The sequence below is a fragment of the Zonotrichia albicollis genome, chromosome 28 (assembly GCF_047830755.1).
Source record: "Zonotrichia albicollis isolate bZonAlb1 chromosome 28, bZonAlb1.hap1, whole genome shotgun sequence".
Taxonomy (NCBI): domain Eukaryota; kingdom Metazoa; phylum Chordata; class Aves; order Passeriformes; family Passerellidae; genus Zonotrichia; species Zonotrichia albicollis.
In genome coordinates this window covers 3,157,292-3,178,978 of record NC_133846.1, presented here as the reverse complement: position 1 = coordinate 3,178,978, position 21,687 = coordinate 3,157,292, and the positions used below count along the sequence as shown (strand labels likewise).

The following is a 21,687-nucleotide window of genomic DNA, read 5'->3' as shown; positions in this document are numbered from 1 at the left end:
CCCATCGCCCTTATTTGAATACAGCGCGCGGCTGCCCCGCCCTCCAGATCTTATTTGTATAGAGCGCGCAGCTCTCCCTCCCTCCCGGTCTTATTTGGATATAGGGAACAGTTGCCCCGCCCTCCCGGTCTCATTTGCATACAGCGCGGGCCCCCGCGCGCGTGACGCGGGCCGCTTTTTCCCGCCCCACCGCGCCCCTTTTCCCGCGTGTTCCGTGCCCGGTTTCCGTTCGCCGCCGCTCCGCCGTGCGCGCGAGCCCCGCCGCTCATTTGCATGCGATTTGCATGCGGCGGGGCGGCGGAGCGGAGCCATGTCGGCGGCGCCGCGGGGCGGCGGCGGGGCCCCGCGGGGCAGGGCCGGCGAGAAGCAGTGCTGTGAGTAACCGCGGGGCCGGGACGGAACGGAACCGGCACCGGGAGGGGGGGATTGGGCTGCGCGTTCGCCCCGAGCCTCGCGTCCCTGTCCTGGCTGTCCCCTCCCGCCCGGAGCCCGTCCTGCTGTCTGTCCTGCTGTCCCCTCCCGCGCTTCCCCTGTCCCCATCCTCCCGGATGCTGCATCCATCCCCATCCCGAGCTTTTCGCCCCAAATCCGCCGCTCCGCGGGCTTTTTGGGAGCCGGTTCGGGCTGTTCCCGAGGGAACGTGACCGTTTTGTTAAAAACATCTTTGGTTCGCCCTTGACGGCTCTGCCCGGGCGGGAAATGCTGTTAACATTGAAAGCCCCATTAGGCAGCGGTGCTGCCTCATTAACAAACACCTGGAGACCACAGAGCGGTCACAGCAGCTCATTAATGACAAGGACACAAAGCGAGCCCGTCCTGGGATGCTCGGAGATGCTTTAACCATCAGGAGATGGGATAACGCCGTGCTGAGTCTCACTTTATACTCTCCAGCGCCCCTGATGCCGTTTTGGGGTGGTTTTGGGGTTGTTTTTTGTTTTTTCTTTTTCAGCATGGGCTTCCTACATGACCAACTCCCCGACGCTGATCGTGATGATCGGGCTGCCTGCCAGGGGCAAGACCTACATGTCCAAAAAGCTCACCCGCTACCTCAACTGGATCGGGGTGCCCACCAAAGGTGGGTGGGTGTGTGGGGACATCCCTGTCCCGTGCTGTGACATTTCTAACATTTCTGGGACATCCCTGCCAGAGGAATGCTCTCACCCTCCCCTCTCCCGTGTGTGAAGTGTTTAATTTAGGGGTGTATCGGCGTGAGGCAGTGAAGTCCTACAAGTCCTACGACTTCTTCAGGCACGACAACAAAGAGGCCATGGAAATCCGCAAGTGAGTCCCTGGCAGGGCTGCGGGCACTGGAGTTTTGGCAGGCTGTGGGTGTGAGGAGCAGAAAATAACCCAGAGTCCCTGGGGAAGGAAGAAGGAACAGCACAGGCTGTGCAGGGATCCTGCCAGGGATGGACGTGGGAGTTTGGGGTGGCACAAAGCTCAGATCTTGGTGCCCCAAGATTTTTGGGGCTCTTAGGACCATACAGGGCTGTGAGGGAGCTGTTTGAACCCCTTCCTGCTGGCTCAAAAGCTTTGCTGTGGGAATGCTTTCCGTCAGCTGTGACCATCCCTATTTCTGTCCCGCAGACGCTGTGCCCTGGTGGCTCTGGAAGATGTGAAGTCTTATCTCTTGGAGGAGTGTGGGCAAATAGCTGTAAGATCCTCTGCACTAAAAATAGCTTTTCATCAGGGCAGTTCAAATCTGGGGTGTTCAGGCACCCCCTGATTTGGGGTTTAAAAGGCTTAAGATGCTCAGTGCTCCTTCCTCATTTTCTGCCAGGTGTTTGATGCGACCAACACGACTCGGGAACGCCGGGACCTGATCTTGAACTTTGCTAAGGAAAATGCTTTCAAGGTAGTGCTTTAACTGTGTGTGTGGTTTAATTTGCAGTCACTGTGGCTCCCTGGCATAGAAGTTTTGGCTCTGAATGTGCTCCCTTGCCTTTTCCCCAGGTGTTTTTCGTGGAGTCTGTCTGTGATGATCCAGAGGTCATCGCTGCCAACATCCTGGTGGGTGCTGCCCTTCCCAGCCCGGGCTGCCGTGGGAGTTTGGGTGTTCAGTGCAAGGTCTCAGGCTCGGGGAGCTCCCTCTTGCCTTTCACCTGCCCAATAAGCAACTGGGATTTGCAGGTTTATTAAAAGCCAGAGATGCCGTTATGTGAGAATGTGGGAATCGAGCGGAGCCGGGAATGGGTGACCTTGAAGCTGTGCTGGCCAGGGAGGGAGGGCAGAGCTCTGAGCCAGGGTGTCTGTCCGGGCCAACCACTTCAGTGCCTTAAGAGTCGCCCTTTGTTTCCTCTCCAGGAGCAGGTTTTTCCTCGGGGCAGTGTTAAACAATGTGGATTTGTTTCAACAGGGGGGAATGTTATTCATCTTTTGTTCTCTCTTGAGTTTGCTTAACTCACAGCTGTCTGTTGGGCAGGAGGTGAAAGTTTCCAGCCCTGACTACCCAGAGAGGCACAGGGAGAACGTGATGGACGATTTCCTGAAGAGGATTGAGTGCTACAAGGTCACCTACCAGCCCCTGGACCCGGACGCTTATGACAAGTAAGCAAATCCCTTTGTCCTTGGGCACAGGAGCTGCTTTGCTGTCAGGATGCTCCAACACCTCTGCCCTCCTCAGGTGTGGCTGTGTGCAGGTGAATCACAGGTGCCCAGTGAGATTTGAAGGGATTTTTCTCTGTGTGCAGGTGAATCACAGGTCCCCAGTGAGGTTTGAAGGGATTTTTCTCTCTGTGCTGCAGAATCACAGGTGCCCAGTGAGGTTTGAAGGGATTTTTCTCTGTGTGCTGCAGAATCACAGGTCCCTGGTGAGATTTGAAGGGATTTTTCTCTGTGTGCTGCAGAATCACAGGTGCCCAGTGAGGTTTGAAGGGATTTTTCTCTCTGTGCTGCAGAATCACAGGTCCCCGGTGAGATTTGAAGGGATTTTTCTCTCTGTGCTGCAGAATCACAGGGTGGTTTGGGTTGGAAGGGATCTCCAAGCCCATCTCTAAGAGCCGTGGGCAGGGACACCTCCCACTATCCCAGGGTGCTCCAAACCCTGTCCAACCTGGCTTTGGTCACTTCCAGGGATCCAGGGGTGCCTACTCAGGGCAGGATTTTTAAGCCCAGCAGTTCAGAGCCTGCCCTACATTTCCTAGAGGAGCAGTAACTGGATGACACCAGCTGCTCCTGCCTCATTTTTCAAGCCACCCATATGGGTATTCTTATTTTACATCCACTGCAGAGATCTCTCCTTCATTAAAGTGATCAACATGAGCCTGGTGAACCAAGTGCAGGATTATATCCAGAATAAAACTGTCTATTACTTCAAACAAGCCACCCATGTGGGTGTTTTTATTTTATGTCCACTCCAGAGATCTCTCCTTCATTAAAGTGATCGACGTGGGGCAGCAGTTCCTGGTGAGCCGAGTGCAGCACTGTCACAGACATGTTTTATGAAAAATCCTTTCCTTAGGATTTTTTCTCCTGAGAAGCTGAGAGGCCTCAGGAACAAAATGTAACCAATGGTTATCTGCTGCTGTGAAATGCAACAGGTGCATCTGGGATTGGTCTCATGTGGTTGTTTCTAATTAATGGCCAATCACAGTCAGCTGGCTCAGACAGAGAGTCCAAGACAGAGCCTTTGTTATCATTCCTTTCCTATTCTATTCTTACCTAGCCTTCTGATGAAATCCTTTTTTCTGTTCTTTTAGTATAGTTTTAATATAATATATATCATAAAATAATGAATCAAACCTTCTGAAACATGGAGTCAGATCCTCATCTCTTCCCTCATCCTGGGACCCCTGTGAACACTGTTTACATCCAGAGCAAAGTTGTCTATTACTTCAAACAAACCACCCATGTGGCTGTTTTTATTTTCTATCCACTGCAGAGATCTCTCCTTCATTAAAGTGATCAACGTGGGCCAGAGGTTCCTGGTGAACCGAGTGCAGGATTACATCCAGAGTAAGATTGTCTATTACCTGATGAACATCCACGTGCAGCCGCGCACCATCTACCTGTGCCGCCACGGCGAGAGCGAGTACAACCTCCTGGGCAGGATTGGAGGGGACTCTGGGCTGTCACCCCGGGGCAAGCAGGTAGGTGGGAGCCAGGGATGATGCCTTGGAGTGGCTACCCTTCAGTTTTAGCTTTTGGGTTTCTCGGATTCTGTGCTGGCTCCTTGTGGGGTTCTGAGCTTTGTATGAGGTGTTGGCGCAGATGTGTTTTATGAAAAATCCTTTCCTTAGGATTTTTTCCTCCTGAGAAGCTGAGAGGCCTCAGGAACAAAATGTAACCAATGGTTATCTGCTGCTGTGGGATGCAACAGGTGCATCTGTGATTGGTCTCATGTGGTTGTTTCTAATTAATGGCCAATCACAGTCTGGCTGTGTCTGTCTCTGGTCAGACACAGGATTTTGTTATTCATTCCATTCTTTTCTTTTGCTTGCAAGCCTTCTGATGAAATCCTTTCCTCTATTCTTTTAGTATAGTTTTAATATAATATATATCATAAAATAATGAATCAAGCCTTCTGAAACATGGAGTCAGATCCTCATCTCTTCCCTTATCCTAAGACCTCTGTGAATATCGCCATAAAGCGTTAGTGAGTTCTGTTCATGGAATCACAGAATCACCAGGTTGGAAGAGATCTTTAAGATCATTGAGTCCAACTCAGCCCTAACCATGGCACCCAGTGCCACATTCAGTCTTTTTTAAACACATAGGAATGGTGACTCCACCACCTCCCCAGGCAGACCATTCCAGAATTTATCACTCCTTCTGTAAAAAGCTTTTTCCTGATATCCAACCTAAATTTCCCTTGGTGCAGCTTAAGACTGTGTCCTCTGGTTCTGTCAGCGCTGCCTGACACATTCAATTCCTTTAGAATTCCTGACCTTTTCTCAACACTTTTATCATCTATCATTTTTCTCTCTAAAGCAGCACCTCTTTCATATTCTGTCCTAGTCACTGCAGAATCACCTGCATCGGCTTTCACTACACACGCATCACCTTTTCAGTCTTTACAAATTATTGCAGCAAATTCTTCTCCCTTGGCCAGGCTGATCCCCCAACATTCCCTTCTGAAGCCTTACATAACTTACACTTTCAAAATGAGACTCAACTGAAAAGTACAGTTTAATAGAATCAGAAAATGCTCCAAAGTACAGTTGAAAAAGCAAAACAGAAATAATAACACTAGAACATAAGTAACACCTTATTGAAAATATATCCTGATATAAACTGTGTCTGGTTTTCAAACAGGGTAGTTAGACTAAAGAATCCTTTTCCAGCTGGAGAAAATCAAAAAGCATAAACAAGAGTGAATTGAGGGGAGCAGACTTGAGGATGGGACTTCATGACCTGAAGCTGTAATTGGACAATTAACCCCAATATGGAAATGGACCAAAACTTATAAAAGTATAAAACCCTGTGACTGGGACCCATCCTGGGTGTAGCCCTGGCCAGGCTCTTGTATCCTTTAAAGGCTTTTCAATAAATACCTGTTTTATTGCCTTTCAATCAATTCCTGCTTTATTCTTTTAACTCTGTTCCAGATCAGTCTCTCTAAGCATCACAAGGGCTGGACAAGACTAAGAAAATAAAAGTAGATATTTATTAAAGGCCTAAATAGTTACACCTTGGGCAGTCAGAAGCCTCCCAGAGGCTGCATCCAACATGAAATGATGGTCATGAGTTTTTCAGACTGAAATAATTTTGGTCCATTTGCATATCAGGGCTTAATTCTGCAATTACAGCTCCAGGTAATGAAGTCAGATACCCCCAGTTCCTCTCCCCAATTCACTTTTGTTCCTTTTCTCCTTGAATTCCAAGCCCAGAGGGTTTGTTTTGCCTGACCAAAATGTGAAGATGTTAGTTAACTCTTTATATGGAGTTTAGAGTTAGGCACTAATGCAGTACAGGATTTGAAAATTATAAAGGTTAAAATAAATTAGAAAGGTTAAAATCTGAAGGCATCAGGGCTCCACATCTCCACATCCCCCAAGGATGCTCTGAGCAGCTGCAGCTCCCCTGCCCCCTCAATGCCTTAGGATTTTAGCTTTTATGTATTTAATATATTTGTAATCCTGCAGTTATTTAGTGTATAACTCCAAACTCCATATTCACTGTGAGTTGCTGCTTTCCCATTTTGGGCAGACACAACAAATTCCTCTCCAGGCCTGGCAATCAGGGACACCTCACATCCTCAGGTCCAAGAGATGTGAACAAAAGTGAGTTGTGGGGAGCAAACTGAGAATAAATTACTTCATTTTCTGAGGATACATTATTTCACTACCTGAAGCTGTAATTGAGGGATTAACTGCCAACATAGACCAAATTTATAAAAGTGTGAAAACCTGTGACCTATAGACCATTTTTGGGTGTAGCCCTTGTGGGGCTTTTTCTGCCCTAAATACACCTGAATATTTATATTCCATAAATATACTTGCTTTTTATTCCCTCAATTTAGTCCGACCTGTGTTTTTAGGGAGCCCAAAAAGGCATCACCCTCCTCCTAACCTCCCTGGGGCTTTTCTCCCCAGTTTTCCCATGCTCTGAAGAAGTTCATTGAGGAGCAGGAGATCGTGGACCTGAAGGTGTGGACGAGCCAGCTGAAGAGGACAATCCAGACTGCAGAGTGCCTGGGGGTGCTCTATGAGCAGTGGAAGATCCTCAACGAGATTGATGCTGTGAGTGAGAGGCTGCTTTAAAAAACTCAGCTTTTCCAGGTGGGGAATGATGTTTAAAGCCAAATTAATCACCATAAACCCAGCTGATTTGTGTTGGAACCCTGGATGGTGAGAATTTTCAATTTTCTGTGCAGAGCACTGCATTTGACCTGTGGAGAAGGCTTCCAAAATTGATGAACAGCAGTGAGATTTTGGGTGTGGAGTTGGTTAGAAGTGTGTAATGTCACGGGGTAGAAAACATAGAGTTTAGGGTTTTAGAATATAGTAATAAATATGAAGGTTTTAGGGCAGAGAAAGGTTATTGTTCTTTACCTTCTTCTTCATGGGTTTGGGCAGGAAATAATGTTTAAAGCCAAATTAATCACCATAAACCCAGCTGATTTGTGTTGGAACACTGGATGGTGAGAATTTTCAATTTTCTGTGCAGAGCACTGCATTGGACCCGAGACTGTGGAGAAGAATTGATAAATAGCACTGGGATTACAGGTGTGGAGTTAGAAGTGTGTAATGTCACAGAGTGGAAAATTCAGAGTTTAGGGTTTTAGAATATAATAATAAATATGAAGCAGGATGGAGGTTTTAGAGCAGAAGCAAGTTGTTCTTCTTTACCTTCTTTTTCCTTCTTCATGGGTTTGAGTGGAGAATAATGTTTAAAACCAAATTAATCACCATAAACCCAGCTGATTTATGCTGGAACTTTGGATGCTGAGAATTTTAAACTTTCTGTGCAGAGCACTGCATTTGACCTGTGGAGAAGGCTTCCAAAATTGATGAACAGCAGTGAGATTTTTGGGTGTGTAGTTGGTTAGAAGTGTGTAATGTCACAGGGTGGGAAACTTAAAGACTTTGGGGTTTTAGAATGTAGTAATAAATATGAAGCAGGATGGAGGTTTTAGGGCAGAGACAGGTGGTTCTCCTTTTCCTCCTCCTCTTCCTCCTCCTTTTCCTCCTCCTTCTCCATGGGTTTGGGTGGTATTTTATAATTTAACAGGGAAGTCCACACTGAGGGCTTCGAGATCTTTTTATTGGGTTAAAAAGAAAAATAATCTAGGTATCATTTCTTAATTAAATAGTTTAGCCTTAAAAACCTTATAACAAAAAATAATTTACCATTTTATACCTTCCTAATAAAAGGTTACAGGACTCATTGCTGTGAGGCTGTAGCACTAACAAGAAGCAATAAACACCAGAGTCTAAACATCTCAAGTGCCTTCAATCTTAACCCCAACAAAAGCAGAGAAAAAACAAACAAAACCCCACAATTTCTGTTGATTTATAGCCATGTTTTTGTATTATGGAGCTCAGCCTTCCAGGATGGGGTTTGGGGTGGTTTTTAGAGGGCTGAGAGTGTTGAGAGCTGCCAGGGGATATATTCCAGGTGGTGTGGAGGAGGAAAAGAACACTGAACATCCCAGACATCTGTCACACCCTCCTGCCTGGCCAAAGGTTGCTGCTCCCACTCTGATTCCCTCAGGAAATTGCAGGCCGGTTGCTGGGGAGGTGAGGGCTCATTTGTCATCCCTGCCAAACACCACGGATGTAATCTTTTTTTTTTGGTTTTGAGATAAAAACCAAAGCCCAGCCTCTTCAAACCAGCCTGGCACCCACACCAAGGGCAGGGCTGGGTCACTTGGAACACCTAAAATTTCCATGCCAAAAAGGGATCTTGGGCTCAGCCTCTGCTTTTCCCGCCCTCCCTGCTGGCCCTCTGATGAAATGGGGTTTGTTTGTGGTAAGCAGTTTTTCCTTCCCTCAGGGGGTCTGTGAAGAAATGACCTATGCAGAAATTGAAGCCAAGTATCCAGAGGAGTTTGCCATGAGGGATCAGGAGAAATATCTTTATCGTTACCCTGGAGGGGAGGTGAGGACCCTAAAAAACAACAACAGCACACAGTGCAGTGAAACAAACATTTATGTGGGGGTTGGACTTAAAACTGATTCCATTTGAAGTTATTCTGCCAATATCTGTATGCAAAATTGCAAATTTTCATCCTAATGAAAACTATTAGGATCCCAGTTGTCTTTTGGGGGAAATGTTTCTTGATTTCCCCCATTGGGGTGTGCAGATCCATTTTCAGTCCATTCATTTGGCCCTCAGACACCACCAAGGGGTTTCTGCATCCCAGAATTGTCACTGAGAAACCACCTGGGAAGCAAAATTATCACGGGTGTGGCCTGGAGTCATTTCTGGCTTTGCTTCACAACCTGTTTAAATGAATCATTTACTATTTTATTTGGTTTTCCCCTGGCTGCACTCATTGACTTCCCAGTAATCTGAGCCCTCCCACAGTTTGAGGCTTCTGACACCGAATTTCACTTTCTGCTGGTGCCTTTTTTTGGTTTTTTTGTGCTATTTTTACCCCACCACCCATAACCTCCTTGAACTTTCTGCTGCTTTAACTGATATTTCCCTGAATGTGACTGTGTTAATTGCCACCTCTGTTTCACCCTGTGTTTACACAACCCCTTGACCAATTCCTGTTTGGTTTTCCAGTCCTACCAGGACTTGGTGCAGCGCCTGGAGCCGGTAATTATGGAGCTGGAAAGGCAAGGAAATGTCCTGGTTATCTCCCACCAGGCAGTTATGAGGTGCCTCCTGGCTTATTTTCTTGACAAGAGTGCAGGTACAAAAATAAAGGGATGGCTCCTGTCCTTGCTTCCCCTCATGGGGTTTTTGGGAGGGTGGTTTGCAATGACTGGGTGGATTTTTTAATTTTATTTTATTTTTATTCTATTTATTTTTATTTTTTATTTTACTTTATTTTTATTTTTATCTTACTTTATTTTTATTTTTTATTTTTATTTTATTTTACTTTATTATTTTTAATTTTTTATTAATTTTATTTTTATTTTTTTAACGAGGTGGTGTTTTTTTTAACAAGCTGTTTAAAAAAGGAGGAAAGGAAATGTTTCAGCAGTGGTTTAACCTCATGGGGTTTTTGAGAGGGTGGTTTGGAATGACTGGGAGGATTTTTATTTTATTTTATTTTTTATATTTTATTTAATTTTTTCTTTTTCTATTTTATTTAATTTTTTTTAAATTTTATTTGTATCTTATTTTATATGTATCTTATTTTATATGTATCTTATTTTTATTTTATTTTTATTTTTATTTTTTATTTTTATTTTATTTTACTTTTTTTTTTTAACTAGGTGGTATTTTTTTAACAAGCTGTTTAAAAAAGGAGGAAAGGAAATGTTTCAGCAGTGGTTTAACCCTTGAATTGCAGCAGTGCAAGGAGCTCCCCAGGGATGTGCTGCTGTTTTGCTGCCCAGATGTTGTTTCTGGCGCTGTTTTCAGCAGAATGTTTAAGGGAGTGGTTTTCAATGGAAAGGAAAATAAAAATTCATCATTTTCTGATGAATTTAAGAGCCTCAGTGGCCTGGAAGGGGTGGCAGGAGTGCTTCACCCCAGGGAAATGCTGATTTCTTGCACAGCACACAAACCTGGAATGTTCCAGTGTCCTGCAAGCTCCAGTGAGTGGCACTAGAGCTTCATAAAACTTTTAATGACATTGATAAACTTCTAAAAAACTTCATAAACTTTCAAATACTGCTCTGAATAAATCTCCTGTGGGCAGCTGTTGCTGAGGTGCTTTCCCAGCCCTGTGCCATTGAAGAGGTTTCCTCTGGCTGGCCCTGTGCACTGGAAATGGAATTATGGAATTATTTGGGTTGGAAAAGCCCTTTTAGAGGGTGGGATCCAACCCCTGAGCCAGCACTGCCCGGTGTTGGAGAGCCCTGAGCCAGCCTGGCCTCCTCTCTCATTCCCAGCTCCTGTATTTTGATTTTCTGTGCCTCCCTGCTGTCCTGAGGGACTGTCTGGGTGCCATCCACAGGCTCATCCCCAGCACAATTCCCATTCAATCCCAGAACAGTCTGGGTTAAAAAGACCCCTAAAAGATGTATTCTGGGCGCCATCCACAGGCTTGTTCCCACCAAAATTCCCATTCAATCTTGGAATTATTGGGTTAAAAAGACCCTTAAAATGGTTTAATCTGGGTGCCATCCACAGGTTCTCATCCCCAGGAAAATTCCCATTCAATCCTAGAATACTTTGGGTATAAAAACCATTAAAATGGTTTAATCTGGGTGCCATCCACAGGTTGTCATCCCCAGGACAATTCCCATTCAATCCCAGAATGATTTGGATTTAAAAGACCCTTAAAATGGTTTAATCTGGGTGCCATCCATAGGCTCTGACTCCCAGCACAATTTCCATTCAATCCTGGAATTATTGGGTTAAAAAGACCCTTAAAAGGGTTTAATCTGAGAGCCTGAGTGCCATCCACAAGCTCTCACTCCCAGGAAAATTCCCATTCAATCCCAGAATGATTTGGATTTAAAAGACGCTTAAAATGGTTTAATCTGGGTGCCATCCACAGGTTCTCATCCCCAGGAAAATTCCCATTCAATCCTAGAATACTTTGGGTATAAAAGCCATTAAAATGGTTTAATCTGGGTGCCATCCACAGGTTCTCATCCCCAGGACAATTCCCATTCAATCCCAGAATGATTTGGGTTTAAAAGACCCTTAAAATGGTTTAATCTGGGTGCCATCCACAGGCTTGTTCCCAGCAAAATTCCCATTCAATCCTGGAATTATTGGGTTAAAAAGACCCTTGAAAGGGTTTAATCTGAGAGCCTGAGTGCCATCCACAAGCTCTCACTCCCAGGAAAATTCCCATTCAATCCCAGAATGATTTGGGTTTAAAAGACCCTTAAAATGGTTTAATCTGGGTGCCATCCACAGGTTCTCATCCCCAGGAAAATTCCCATTCAATCCTAGAATACTTTGGGTATAAAAACCATTAAAATGGTTTAATCTGGGTGCCATCCACAGGTTCTCATCCCCAGCACAATTCCCATTCAATCCTGGAATGATTTGGGTTAAAAAGACCCTTAAAAGGGTTTGATCTGAGTGCCATCCACAGACCCTCACTCCAAGGACAATTCCCATTCAATTCCGGAATTATTTGGGTTAAAAAGACCCTTAAAAGGGTTTAGTTTGACCCCTCGGTGGTTGGCAGTGCTGCTGTGGGGCTGGGGAGGGGACAGGGGGGCTCTGGCATCCCAGGTGACCCCAGAACATTTTTTTGTGCCCTAGATGAGCTGCCCTACCTGCGCTGCCCCCTCCACACCATTTTCAAGCTCACGCCTGTTGCCTATGGTAAATAACTGCTTTGTTTTCATTTTTCATTTGAATTCCTCTCCTGGTTTGTGTGTGGGGATGTTGTGGGAGGTTTGGGTCCATGTGTGGCAGCGCCCGGCCATGCTCTAGAAGCTTTGGTAATACATCAAGAGGTTATTTCCTGGTTAAAATACAAAAAGTTAACATAGAAAAGGGTTCTGGAGGGGTGGGGAGCAGATGTGGAGGTGCAGGGTCTTCTTCCTTGACCTCTCTTTTAAACAATTGGATTTTCCCAATTTTTTCCCAATTTTTTTCCCAATTTTTGTGGGTCAGCAAGGCTGTGCCTCCAAACTTGGGGTGCAGTCAGTTAAAATTGGCTTTTCTGTGCAGCCCAAACAACTCAGGGCTGTGCTCTCACACTTAAAAACCACCAAGTGTAAAATTCTGTTTGTGGGGTGAGCTGTGGATTTATGATCTGTGTTATTTTTATAAATAAGAGATTTATTCCTGTGCATTTTCCCTGCTGTTTTGTTAATAAATTACTCATATAAATTTCTTTTTCTCTGGGGTGAAGGCTGCAAAGTGGAGACAATTTCCATGGGTGTGGAGGCAGTGAACACCCACCGGGAAAAGCCCTCCCTGAACTCAGTAAGTTTTGCTGCACCCTCTGGCTCCACCTTTTCCAAAACAAGCCACAAACCCTCTTAAAACACTTGCTAGAACTGCCTGGTGCCTTTCAGTGAGCACAAAGATTCTCTATTTTGGGAGAAATAACCCCCCAAAAAGCAGAATTAATTTTAAGGTGCTTCCCAGGCCAGGGGGGATACTTTTCAGAGCTGCAGAAATGGGCAAATTTAGGGCATAAGATTTTAAACTCCAGGTTTTGCTCTCAGTTTTCAGTGCAGTGTTTGTTGCTGATGCTTATTGGTAATTTCAAAAAGACTTAGCAGAAGGGTTAAAGTGGATTTTTCTCCTTGTCTTGATGAGTTTTCTCTTTCTGAAATCCTCTCTGCCATTGTTTAAATGATTGTTGCCATTGTTTAAATTGCTATTTAACCTTGTAACCACCTCAAAGATCTGGGTGACATCTCTGAGGGCCTTGACTTTGCAAACCCTGTTTTCCAAAGGGACTGTAAGGAAAACCTCAGTGATTGCCTCTAATTAATTCCCCCAGTTAGAGAGCAGAGATCAGCTCTGCTGGCTCACAGGAACTCTGAATGCATCTGATTTTAGATTTTGTCCATTTGGGCTTTTTGTTGTATTTTATGAAGATCCCTTGGGCTGGGATCTGGTTGTTCCTTTGTGCTGAGGGACTGGGGAAATTGGGAGCCTGCAGCTGTGCCTGGAGGCTCTGTCAGATGCCAAACTGAGGACTTTGGGCATGATTTGTGTGGATCCTCGTGGTTTCCAGCATGTCCCTGCTCACAGGGGGTTGGATTAATGATGTTTAAAGGTTCTTCCAACCCAAACCACTCTGGGATTTATCACTTTTCCAACTTCTCTGTGACCCCTGCATGGAAATCATTGCTGCCCACTTGGAGGCTGCTTCTGTTCTTTGCTTTGCTTGGGTAACACAGCTGTTTTGGGGCAGAAGAAACAAGAAGAAAGGGAGAGTTTTCTATTTGCTTATTTTTTTTTCACTCAAATTCTTTGTGCAGAGAGAAAGAAAAACAAACAAACAAAAAAAAAACACAAAAAAAAAAAAAAAAAAACAAAACACCACCAAAACAGAGCCACCTAAGCAAAACAAAAGTCCCAAAGGGAAGTAAAACTGCTGAAAAATCACTTTGCAGTTGTCTCCAAGCTGGATGAAGTTGTTTCCAAGCTGCTGCAGAGCTGGGGAAGGCCCAGCCCGGTGCGGGGCCGCTCAGGGTGGGCTGCTGGAGGTGTGTGACCTACGTGCCTTTAAACTCTGGTTCCCCCTTTTCATTCCTGGTGATTCCCTCTGTGTGGGATCAGCACGACCTCCCCAGCAGGCAGAGCCCTGTGAGGATGAGGAGGAACAGCTTTACCCCGCGGGCCAGCGCCGACACCGTAAAGCGCCCGCGGCACCACAGCCTGGGCAGCAAACCCCTCCACCTGCTGGGGCCTCTCCCATCCCTGGATGCTCGAGGGCCTCTCCCATCCCTGGAAGCTGGAGAAGGGGCTGAGCAGCCACAGCTGGAAGTCACTGTCCAGGTGGTACCATCCCTTTGCTCTTCCTCCCCACCGTTGCCCGAAATCCAGGCCCTGCCCAGGATCTGGAGCAGGGTCTCTGTTTCTGCATGGAAATTATCCAGACTGGGTTTAATTAAGGAAAAAAACCAACTGAAAAACCCCTTCAAAACCAAGCCCAAAACTCAAAATCCCCCAGTCCAGCTGGAATTGTGGTGCCAGTCTTTCAGAGTCAGGCTCCACACAGGCAGGTTTCCATCAGTGCCATGGGGTTTTGGCAGGGGGGCTCTTCCATCCCTGGAAGCTCAAGAGCCTTTCCCATCCCTGGAAGCTCAAGGGCCTCTCCCATCCCTGGAAGCTGGAGAAGGGGCTGAGCAGCCACAGCTGGAAGTCACTGTCCAGGTGGTACCATCCCTTTGCTCTTCCTCCCCACCATTGCCCCAAATCCAGGCCCTGCCCAGGATCTTGAGCAGGGTCTCTGTTTCTGCATGGAAATGATCCAGCCTGGGTTGGATTAAGGAAAAAAAACAGCAGAAAAACCCCTTCAAAACCAACCCCAAACCATAATAGTCCCCCCCAATCCAGCTGGAATTGTGGTGCCAGTCTTTCAGAGTCACACTCCATGTAGGCAGGTTTCCATCAGTGCCACGGGGTTTTGGCAGGGGGGCTCTTCCATCCACGGAAGCTCGAGGGCCTTTCCCATCCCTGGAAGCTCGAGAAGGGGCTGAGCAGCCGCAGCTGGAAGTCACTGTCCAGGTGGTACCATCCCTTTGCTCTTCCTCCCTATTATTTCCCGAAATCCAGGCCCTGCCCAGGATCTGGAGCAGGGTCTCTGTTTCTGCATGGAAATTATCCAGACTGGGTTTAATTAAGGAAAAAAACCAACTGAAAAACCCCTTCAAAACCAAGCCCAAAACTCAAAATCCCCCAGTCCAGCTGGAATTGTGGTGCCAGTCTTTCAGAGTCAGGCTCCACACAGGCAGGTTTCCATCAGTGCCATGGGGTTTTGGCAGGGGGGCTCTTCCATCCCTGGAAGCTCAAGAGCCTTTCCCATCCCTGGAAGCTCAAGGGCCTCTCCCATCCCTGGAAGCTGGAGAAGGGGCTGAGCAGCCACAGCTGGAAGTCACTGTCCAGGTGGTACCATCCCTTTGCTCTTCCTCCCCACCATTGCCCCAAATCCAGGCCCTGCCCAGGATCTTGAGCAGGGTCTCTGTTTCTGCATGGAAATGATCCAGCCTGGATTGAATTAAGGAAAAAAACCAACTGAAAAACCCCTTCAAAACCAACCCCAAAACATCCAGATCCCCCAATCTAACTGGAATTGTGGTGCCAGTCTTTCAGAGTGGGGCTCCATTGCAGGCAGGTTTCCATCAGTGCCACGGGGTTTAATTTTGGGTAGGATTTTGCTTCTGGGCTAAAACCTGATTGGAAAAGTTACAAATACCCTCTTTGTCCCAGTTTTTTACTGCAACCCAGTGCTGTCCCTGCCTTCTGTCACCTCTGCTGCAACACAACCCTGCCCTGGGCTCACAGGAAATTTTGGGGCTGCTTCACTCCTCCCTCATTTGCTTTGCTGCTTTTCCTATTTCAGTCTCTCTACGATGCACTTTGAGCCCTGCTATGCTTCTCTGTTTCCTTTGCAGCCTCCAGAGGGAAATGCTTGCCTCTGAGCACCACTGCAAGCAGCTTGGGTGTGCTCTCTTTGGGGTTAGTAAGTTGGATTTCTCTTGATTCCTGTTGCATGGAAACCACCCTGGGCAAAGACAAACCCTTGGAGCAGAAGGAATCTTGTGCTGGATGAAACCTGAGGTTTTGGGGGACCTCAGTGGGGGCTGAGCCTGCTGATCCAGGGGCTCCAGCTAGTCTTGGCTGCTGGAAATTGTGGTTTTAGCCCAGCTTGCTCCATCCCTGGAGCAGGACATGGGGTGGCTCCTGGTGCTGAGCAGGGCAGGGTCCCAGCTGTGGCCCAGGACAAGGTGTGGTGACATTGCTGCTCTCAGGGAGTTTGTAGGAGTCTCTGCATCGTGGATTTATCTTTGATTTTCACTGTCTGAGTGTGTTCCTGGTGTCTTTGGGCCCTGAGTGAGGCAGAGGAAGGAGTTTTGTCAGAGCTCTGAGTATTTGTTGTGGTTAATTTGCAAAGTGGTCACTGTGATGGTTCTGGCAGTGGGGTTCCCCTTGGAGAAGGGGAATAAAAGTGAGAAACCAACCTGCCTCCCTATTCCTGAGCTTCTCCACCTCTCTGGGCTTGTGTGGGCTCAGGCTGAGATGGGAAAACCCTTCAGGGTTTGGCAGGAGGCTGAAGTGTCACTGTAGGACACAAAACAGCACAAGTGCACACACACCTGCTGCTCACAAGGTGAAGAAAAGGGAAGTTTATTTTCTGACTCCAAAAGTGTTTTCCAGAAGTGACAGTGGATTGGAGGGTGACAGTGCCACCTCTCCAATGACACTGGACAAACCAACTGTCCATCAGATTTCTCCTCCTCCATAAAAGAATGCAAAACAATCAGTTATTCACATAAAGTGTGTGAGAAAGTTCATTACAAGAATGTAAACATCAGAAGGCTTAAAAGAACTTAAAATAATAATAAATAAAATAAATAATAAATAAACAGCGTGACAGGGTCTTTGGGGGATCATCTGTGGGGTCTTTGGGGGCTCTGTGGGCTCTTGTTGCTTTAGGACATGAAATAAAACCATGTGGACACTGGAATCTCCAAAGTAAAAAAGAAAGAGGTTTAATTTCTGACTCCAACATTTATAGATTTCCTGGATTGGAGGGTGACAGTGCCACCTCTCCAAACCAGCAGTCCATCAAATTTCTCCTCCTCCATAAAAGAATGCCAAACAATCAGTTATTTACAGAAAGTGAGTGAGAAAGTTTGCTACAAGAATATAAACATCAGAAGGCTTAGAAAATGTTAAAAAAATCACTGAAGGGTGATGTAAAGAATGAAACAGGTCTTTGTGTGTCAGACAATACCTTTTCCTGACTTAGAGATGGGACAACTGAGAGGTGTTTAAAAACTTTTATTCCATTTTCAGTCTCATTTGAAGGGTGAGACTCCACAGATGTTATAATTCACACTATCACAATTATTTCCTAATTACTATACCATAAGCATTTCTTGGCTTTTCAGCTTTTTGCCACACCATGCTGTAAATGCCTTAAAGCCAAAAATGTAAAACTGCCCCTTGTGGGTGTCACTACACACATTTCCCATATTTTTGTGCTCGGATGGAAGGGATGGAGCAAATCCTCAGGTGGTTCCTGCCCTGGGCAGCAGCTCCATGGAGCTCCTGTGGCCTCACCTCTCCATGAGCTGAGCTGCCTCCAGCTTTACCCCCTCCTGCCTTCCTTGCTGTGACCTCTCCTGTTTCTCTTTTCCCTGCAGAAAATGGCCACTTTGGGAGTGTAGGAGTTCCTGCTTTCCCCTTGGATCCAGCTGGGGATTCCAGCACCAGGAGGAGCCAGGGCTGGAGCATCCCTGGGGCACCGTGAGCCACCCTGGCCAGCACTTGCCTTGAACTGTGATTCTAGAGCCTGTCTGTGTCTTTTTTTTCTTTCCAAATGCTGCAGTGTCTGTCCATGGGGCTGGAGATGATTTCCTGTGGAGATTTTTCCAAGCTGCTTTTAGTGCTCCCAAGCCAACGCATCCCCGGGTGTTGAAATCGTGTCCCACGCCTTTCCTCCTGGCCAGGAGCCCAAATTAACCACAGTGGGAGGACAAAAGAATCATGTTTTCACTCGCTGAGGCAGCTTTTCTTTGGAAAAGGCATTTCCAGGCCAAATCCCCCTGGGTTTTATTTCTCCATGAAATCCAAGTTATTTCAAAGTTCAAACTCAATTTTTTTTCTGTTTTTCTGCCATCCAGGGAGCTCCTGGTAGGGTTTGACTTTCCCTCCTTGAGTGCTGGTGTGAGTCCCCCAATCTGAGCCGGTTCGTTTTGGCTTGGGTGTTTGTTCCAGGATTTTTCTTGGATCTGACACCCAGAAATCCATCCCATGGGCTGCCTCCTGTGAGGGACAGATGGGAATAAACCCTCCTGCCCCTCTCTGGGATCAGCACAGCTCCCAGTGCGTTAAATCCCACCTCAACCCCTATTTTAGCTTCTCCTCCCTACCAAAACTCCATCCTCTCACTCATTTTTCCTGCATTTTTGGGGTGTTTTTATCCATTTACCCCCAAAAATGGGAGCGTGGCTGGGACCAGCAGGGCTCCTGGGCAGGGTTTGCAGGAAGCACAAGGTTTTTTACCAGTTTTCTTTATTTTACACCAAATTTTTAGGCCCAACAACAAGCTTTTAACTTGCCTCTGAATAAGCTGTGAATGTTCCCAATGCTGCCTTTCATAGTTTTAAGCTGTTGTAGAGTTTGCAGCTCTGTGTGGCCGTGTCTTAACTTAAATCCTTCCCTTAAATCCCCACCAAACCCCGAATTTTCAGTTCTCTCCCACAAGTCTTGACTTGCATTTTGCCAAACTCCATTTTACCCCACTCCAGCTGTTCTTGCAATAAGGGCAGGACCCTCAGGTTGGGTGAAAAAAGGAACATTTGGGTACAGAGCAGGAGGCTGTTCTGGACCTGCTGTTCCCAAATGACTCCAGGATTTATCTGAGCAATTCTGGGCCCCAGAAATTGCTTATTTTAAATGTGTAAATAAATGTTGGATATACCCACAGCAGGGAAAATATGCCCTGACTGTGGAGGAGCTCGGCAACCCCAGAGCTTAAGGCTTAACCTGGGCATTTTGAGCTCAAACTTTGCTGTTTTAAACACTCCCAGAGTTGTAATTTGATAAAACTGAGATAGAGAGGACCAAGGCACAAATCTGGACCCCTCAGGATTTCTGAGGAGCAGAAAAATATGTTGATCTAAAGCAGTTGTGCCACAAAGGGGTGAAATTTGCTGGTGAAAAATTGAGTTTTTATTTGTTTTTCTCCTCAGGGTTTTCCCCCCCAGGTCTGGTTTTGGATTTTAAATGTTTTTATGTTTAGAAATAAACCAGAAAAAATAAAAAGTTGAAGGAAGGTATTTAGAGCCTGTCCATGGCAGTCCTGACTGTCACACTCCAAAGTGCTCTGAACGCACAAACCCGTCCTTGTCAGGCTGGCTGCTCTGACCAAACCCCTCCTGCTCTGGAAAAAGGAGTGGAAAATGTACTGTAGGATGTTTACACACAAAAATGCTGGCATAACTTGCTGAAGAGTTCAGGATGTTCATATCACTGAGCAGTAAATGATTGTAAGGAGACAAAAAAAAAATCTATATTTTTACCTGCTGGGATTTGTGAATGTCGCTGTTGATTTGTTGTTGGTGGTCGTGACTTTTGTTTTTTAATCACTGCTGAAAATCTGGTGTTTTGCAGTTTGGCTCCTTTTGGGGGCTGTGGGGTGGAATTCCATCTTTCTCTGCAGTGTTTGTGCCTCAGTGCTTTAATTAAAGCTTTTTCCTCCTGCATTTTTAGCCTTGAAAAATGGTTTAAAGCAAACACACCTGGAGCAGAGCAGCAGATCTGGGAGCAGCTCATTGCCCCGAGGGGCTGCAGGGCTGGGGTGATGCCAGTGGGCATCTCCTGGCAGCTCCCTGTGCCAGGGATTTCCTTGAAACCACCTGATTTCCCTTGGCACTGGGCCTGCAAACACCCCAGAACAAACAGACCTTGCACAACAAGGGTTTTTTGGGATGTTTTTTGGTGGAACAGCTCGCGCTGTCAGTGCGATCTGTGCCGTGACAGATCTGGGCCTGGTGGGTTTGGAGGTGTGGATGAGGATTTGGAGGTGTGGATGGGGATTTGGGGGCGTGAATGTAACTTTGGGGGTGTGGATGTGAGCCTGGCACCTCCCTGAGCATTTCCCCAGGATTTGGGGGGTTTTGTGAGCCCCTGAATTTTTGTGCCTCTGTTTCAAGCAGCACAGGTGGAGCTGGCTGCTGTCACCTTCAGCGAGGCCTGCCTGCCCCTGTGTGTGTCACTGCAGAGAAAAAGGAGCATTTGGGCTAAAAATCTGCAAAATGGGGGTAAAGAGTTCAAGCCAGCCTGGCTGGCTGCTCTGTGTACACTGCTGTGACCTCAGAGCTGTCACCTGTGCCAGGTGTCCCCTTCCCAGCAGCTCGGCTGGGTGACACTGAAACCCAGCCTGGCCTGGCTTGCCAAGGTAGTAGGAGAGCTGGGAATGTTACTGAGATGAGGATTAGTGGGATTCCTAGCAAGGATGGGCTTGAAAATTGGTCAAAGAAGCTTCAGTTTATGGTCAGGTTCAGGGGGCAATGCTTGGAGCAATGGGTGGTTTTTAGAGGGGGGATTTATTGATACCAATGACAGAAGTTCGGGCTGGATGATTAAAGAGAAAGTGAGTCATGATAAAAGATCAGGGGTTAGGGTTTAGCTGAGGCATATCATTAAGGAGGCCCCTCTTTAGATTAAAAGGCTAATGCTGGTTCATAGCTCCTTAATGATTAGGATGATATCAGAGAGAATCAGTTTCGAAGTTGGCGAGGGGAGTGGATTCTGCTACGATTGATAAGAAGCTGAGGGAGGAGAGGCACCAGCACCAGCCTGGCCAGGGCCACCTGCCCTGGGGGTGTCCCCAAGGCTCATCCTGTGCCCCTCTGAGGGTGAGCAGTGCCCGTGCCACCCCTGCTGTCCCCCTGCTGTCCCCCTGCTGTCCCCTGCTCTGTTTGCACTGCAGCTCTGCCTGCATTGTTTGGTCAGAGGGATCTCACCCAGCTGCTTGTCAGCTTTCCTGTTCTGCTGCCTTCTCTACGTGGTTTATTTTTTTTTTAGGTTTAAAAGCTGCAGTGTCTGTTCGTGCTGTGCGTTGTGTGCTCTGTGCACTTGAGCATAAATATCTGTCAGTGTTTATTTGCAATAAAGAGACTTAAAAAAACACAGATAATGTCCTCTGTTCTTTTCCATTGTTTGCTCTGACTCTCCACTGGGTGCTGGTTTTCTGAGGAGCTCAGGGAGTCCTTGGGATGTGTTTGGAGGGGTGGGCAGGTGTCCTCTGGTTTGGGAATCTGAGTTGAAAATGGGGGCTCTCAAACCCTACTGCTGTTCCCCTTGTCTTCTCACTTTTAAGGGTGTTTTTCCTGGAGGTCAGGATCCCAGGGTTTCCATGGAACTGAGCTTTAAGGTCCTTTCCAAGCAAACCATTCTGGAATTTTCTGCATGTTCAGCTCCGAGCGATGCTCCCGGCGCCCTCCTGGGCTGCTGAGCTCCAGCTGGAGCTGCTCCCATGGAGAAACCCCTTTTGGAATGCTCTGAAACCCCTTAGGAATGTCCTGAAACCCCTTTTGGAATGTTTTCTGAAACTCCTTTTGGGATGCTCTGAAACCCCTTTTGGAATGCTCTCTGAAACCCCTTTTGGAATGTTTTCTAAAACCCCTTTTGGCCACGGCTTCCTGAGATCAGAGGGTGTCAGAACAGGACATTCCTCTGGCTGCCCTGGAGGGCTTGAGACACTGGGAAGGTGCTCAGAGTCCTTGGCACGGAATAAAAACACCTGTGCCTTTGATTTTAAACCATGGAAACAATTCCCAACTTTGTGTGGGGAGTTACAAGCCACAAGGGTTTGAGCAGAGTAATAGTTAATTTGTCACAGGGTGGAAAAGTAGAATTTTGGGGCTTTTAGAATGGGGGTTCAAGAGGCAAGATGGAGGAATCTGTGTTCTATCTTTCTCCTTCTTCTTCTTCTTCTTCTTCTTCTTCTTGTCCTCCATT

General features: G+C 46.7%; 1 protein-coding gene across 4 annotated transcripts; it reads left to right on the top strand.

Moving 5' to 3' along the window:
• Positions 1-75: 75 nt before the first annotated feature.
• Positions 76-19,427, top strand: PFKFB2 (6-phosphofructo-2-kinase/fructose-2,6-biphosphatase 2). 4 transcript variants are annotated; one of them, XM_074528395.1, is made up of 16 exons: positions 76-374; positions 950-1,075; positions 1,185-1,281; positions 1,588-1,654; positions 1,781-1,855; positions 1,954-2,010; positions 2,423-2,547; positions 3,881-4,088; positions 6,534-6,680; positions 8,437-8,541; positions 9,175-9,304; positions 11,788-11,850; positions 12,386-12,461; positions 13,749-13,989; positions 15,609-15,672; positions 17,364-19,427. In XM_074528395.1, exons 1-15 carry the CDS (start codon positions 311-313, stop codon positions 15,633-15,635), a joined length of 1,608 nt encoding a protein of 535 aa, XP_074384496.1. In that variant the 5' UTR covers positions 76-310; the 3' UTR covers positions 15,636-15,672; positions 17,364-19,427. The 4 variants fall into 4 exon arrangements, with proteins under 4 accessions (XP_074384496.1, XP_074384497.1, XP_074384498.1 ...); XM_074528396.1 differs by having other exon boundaries at positions 80-374; positions 12,386-12,459; positions 13,771-13,989; XM_074528397.1 differs by lacking the exon at positions 13,749-13,989 and having other exon boundaries at positions 85-374; positions 12,386-12,459.
• Positions 19,428-21,687: the final 2,260 nt, after the last annotated feature.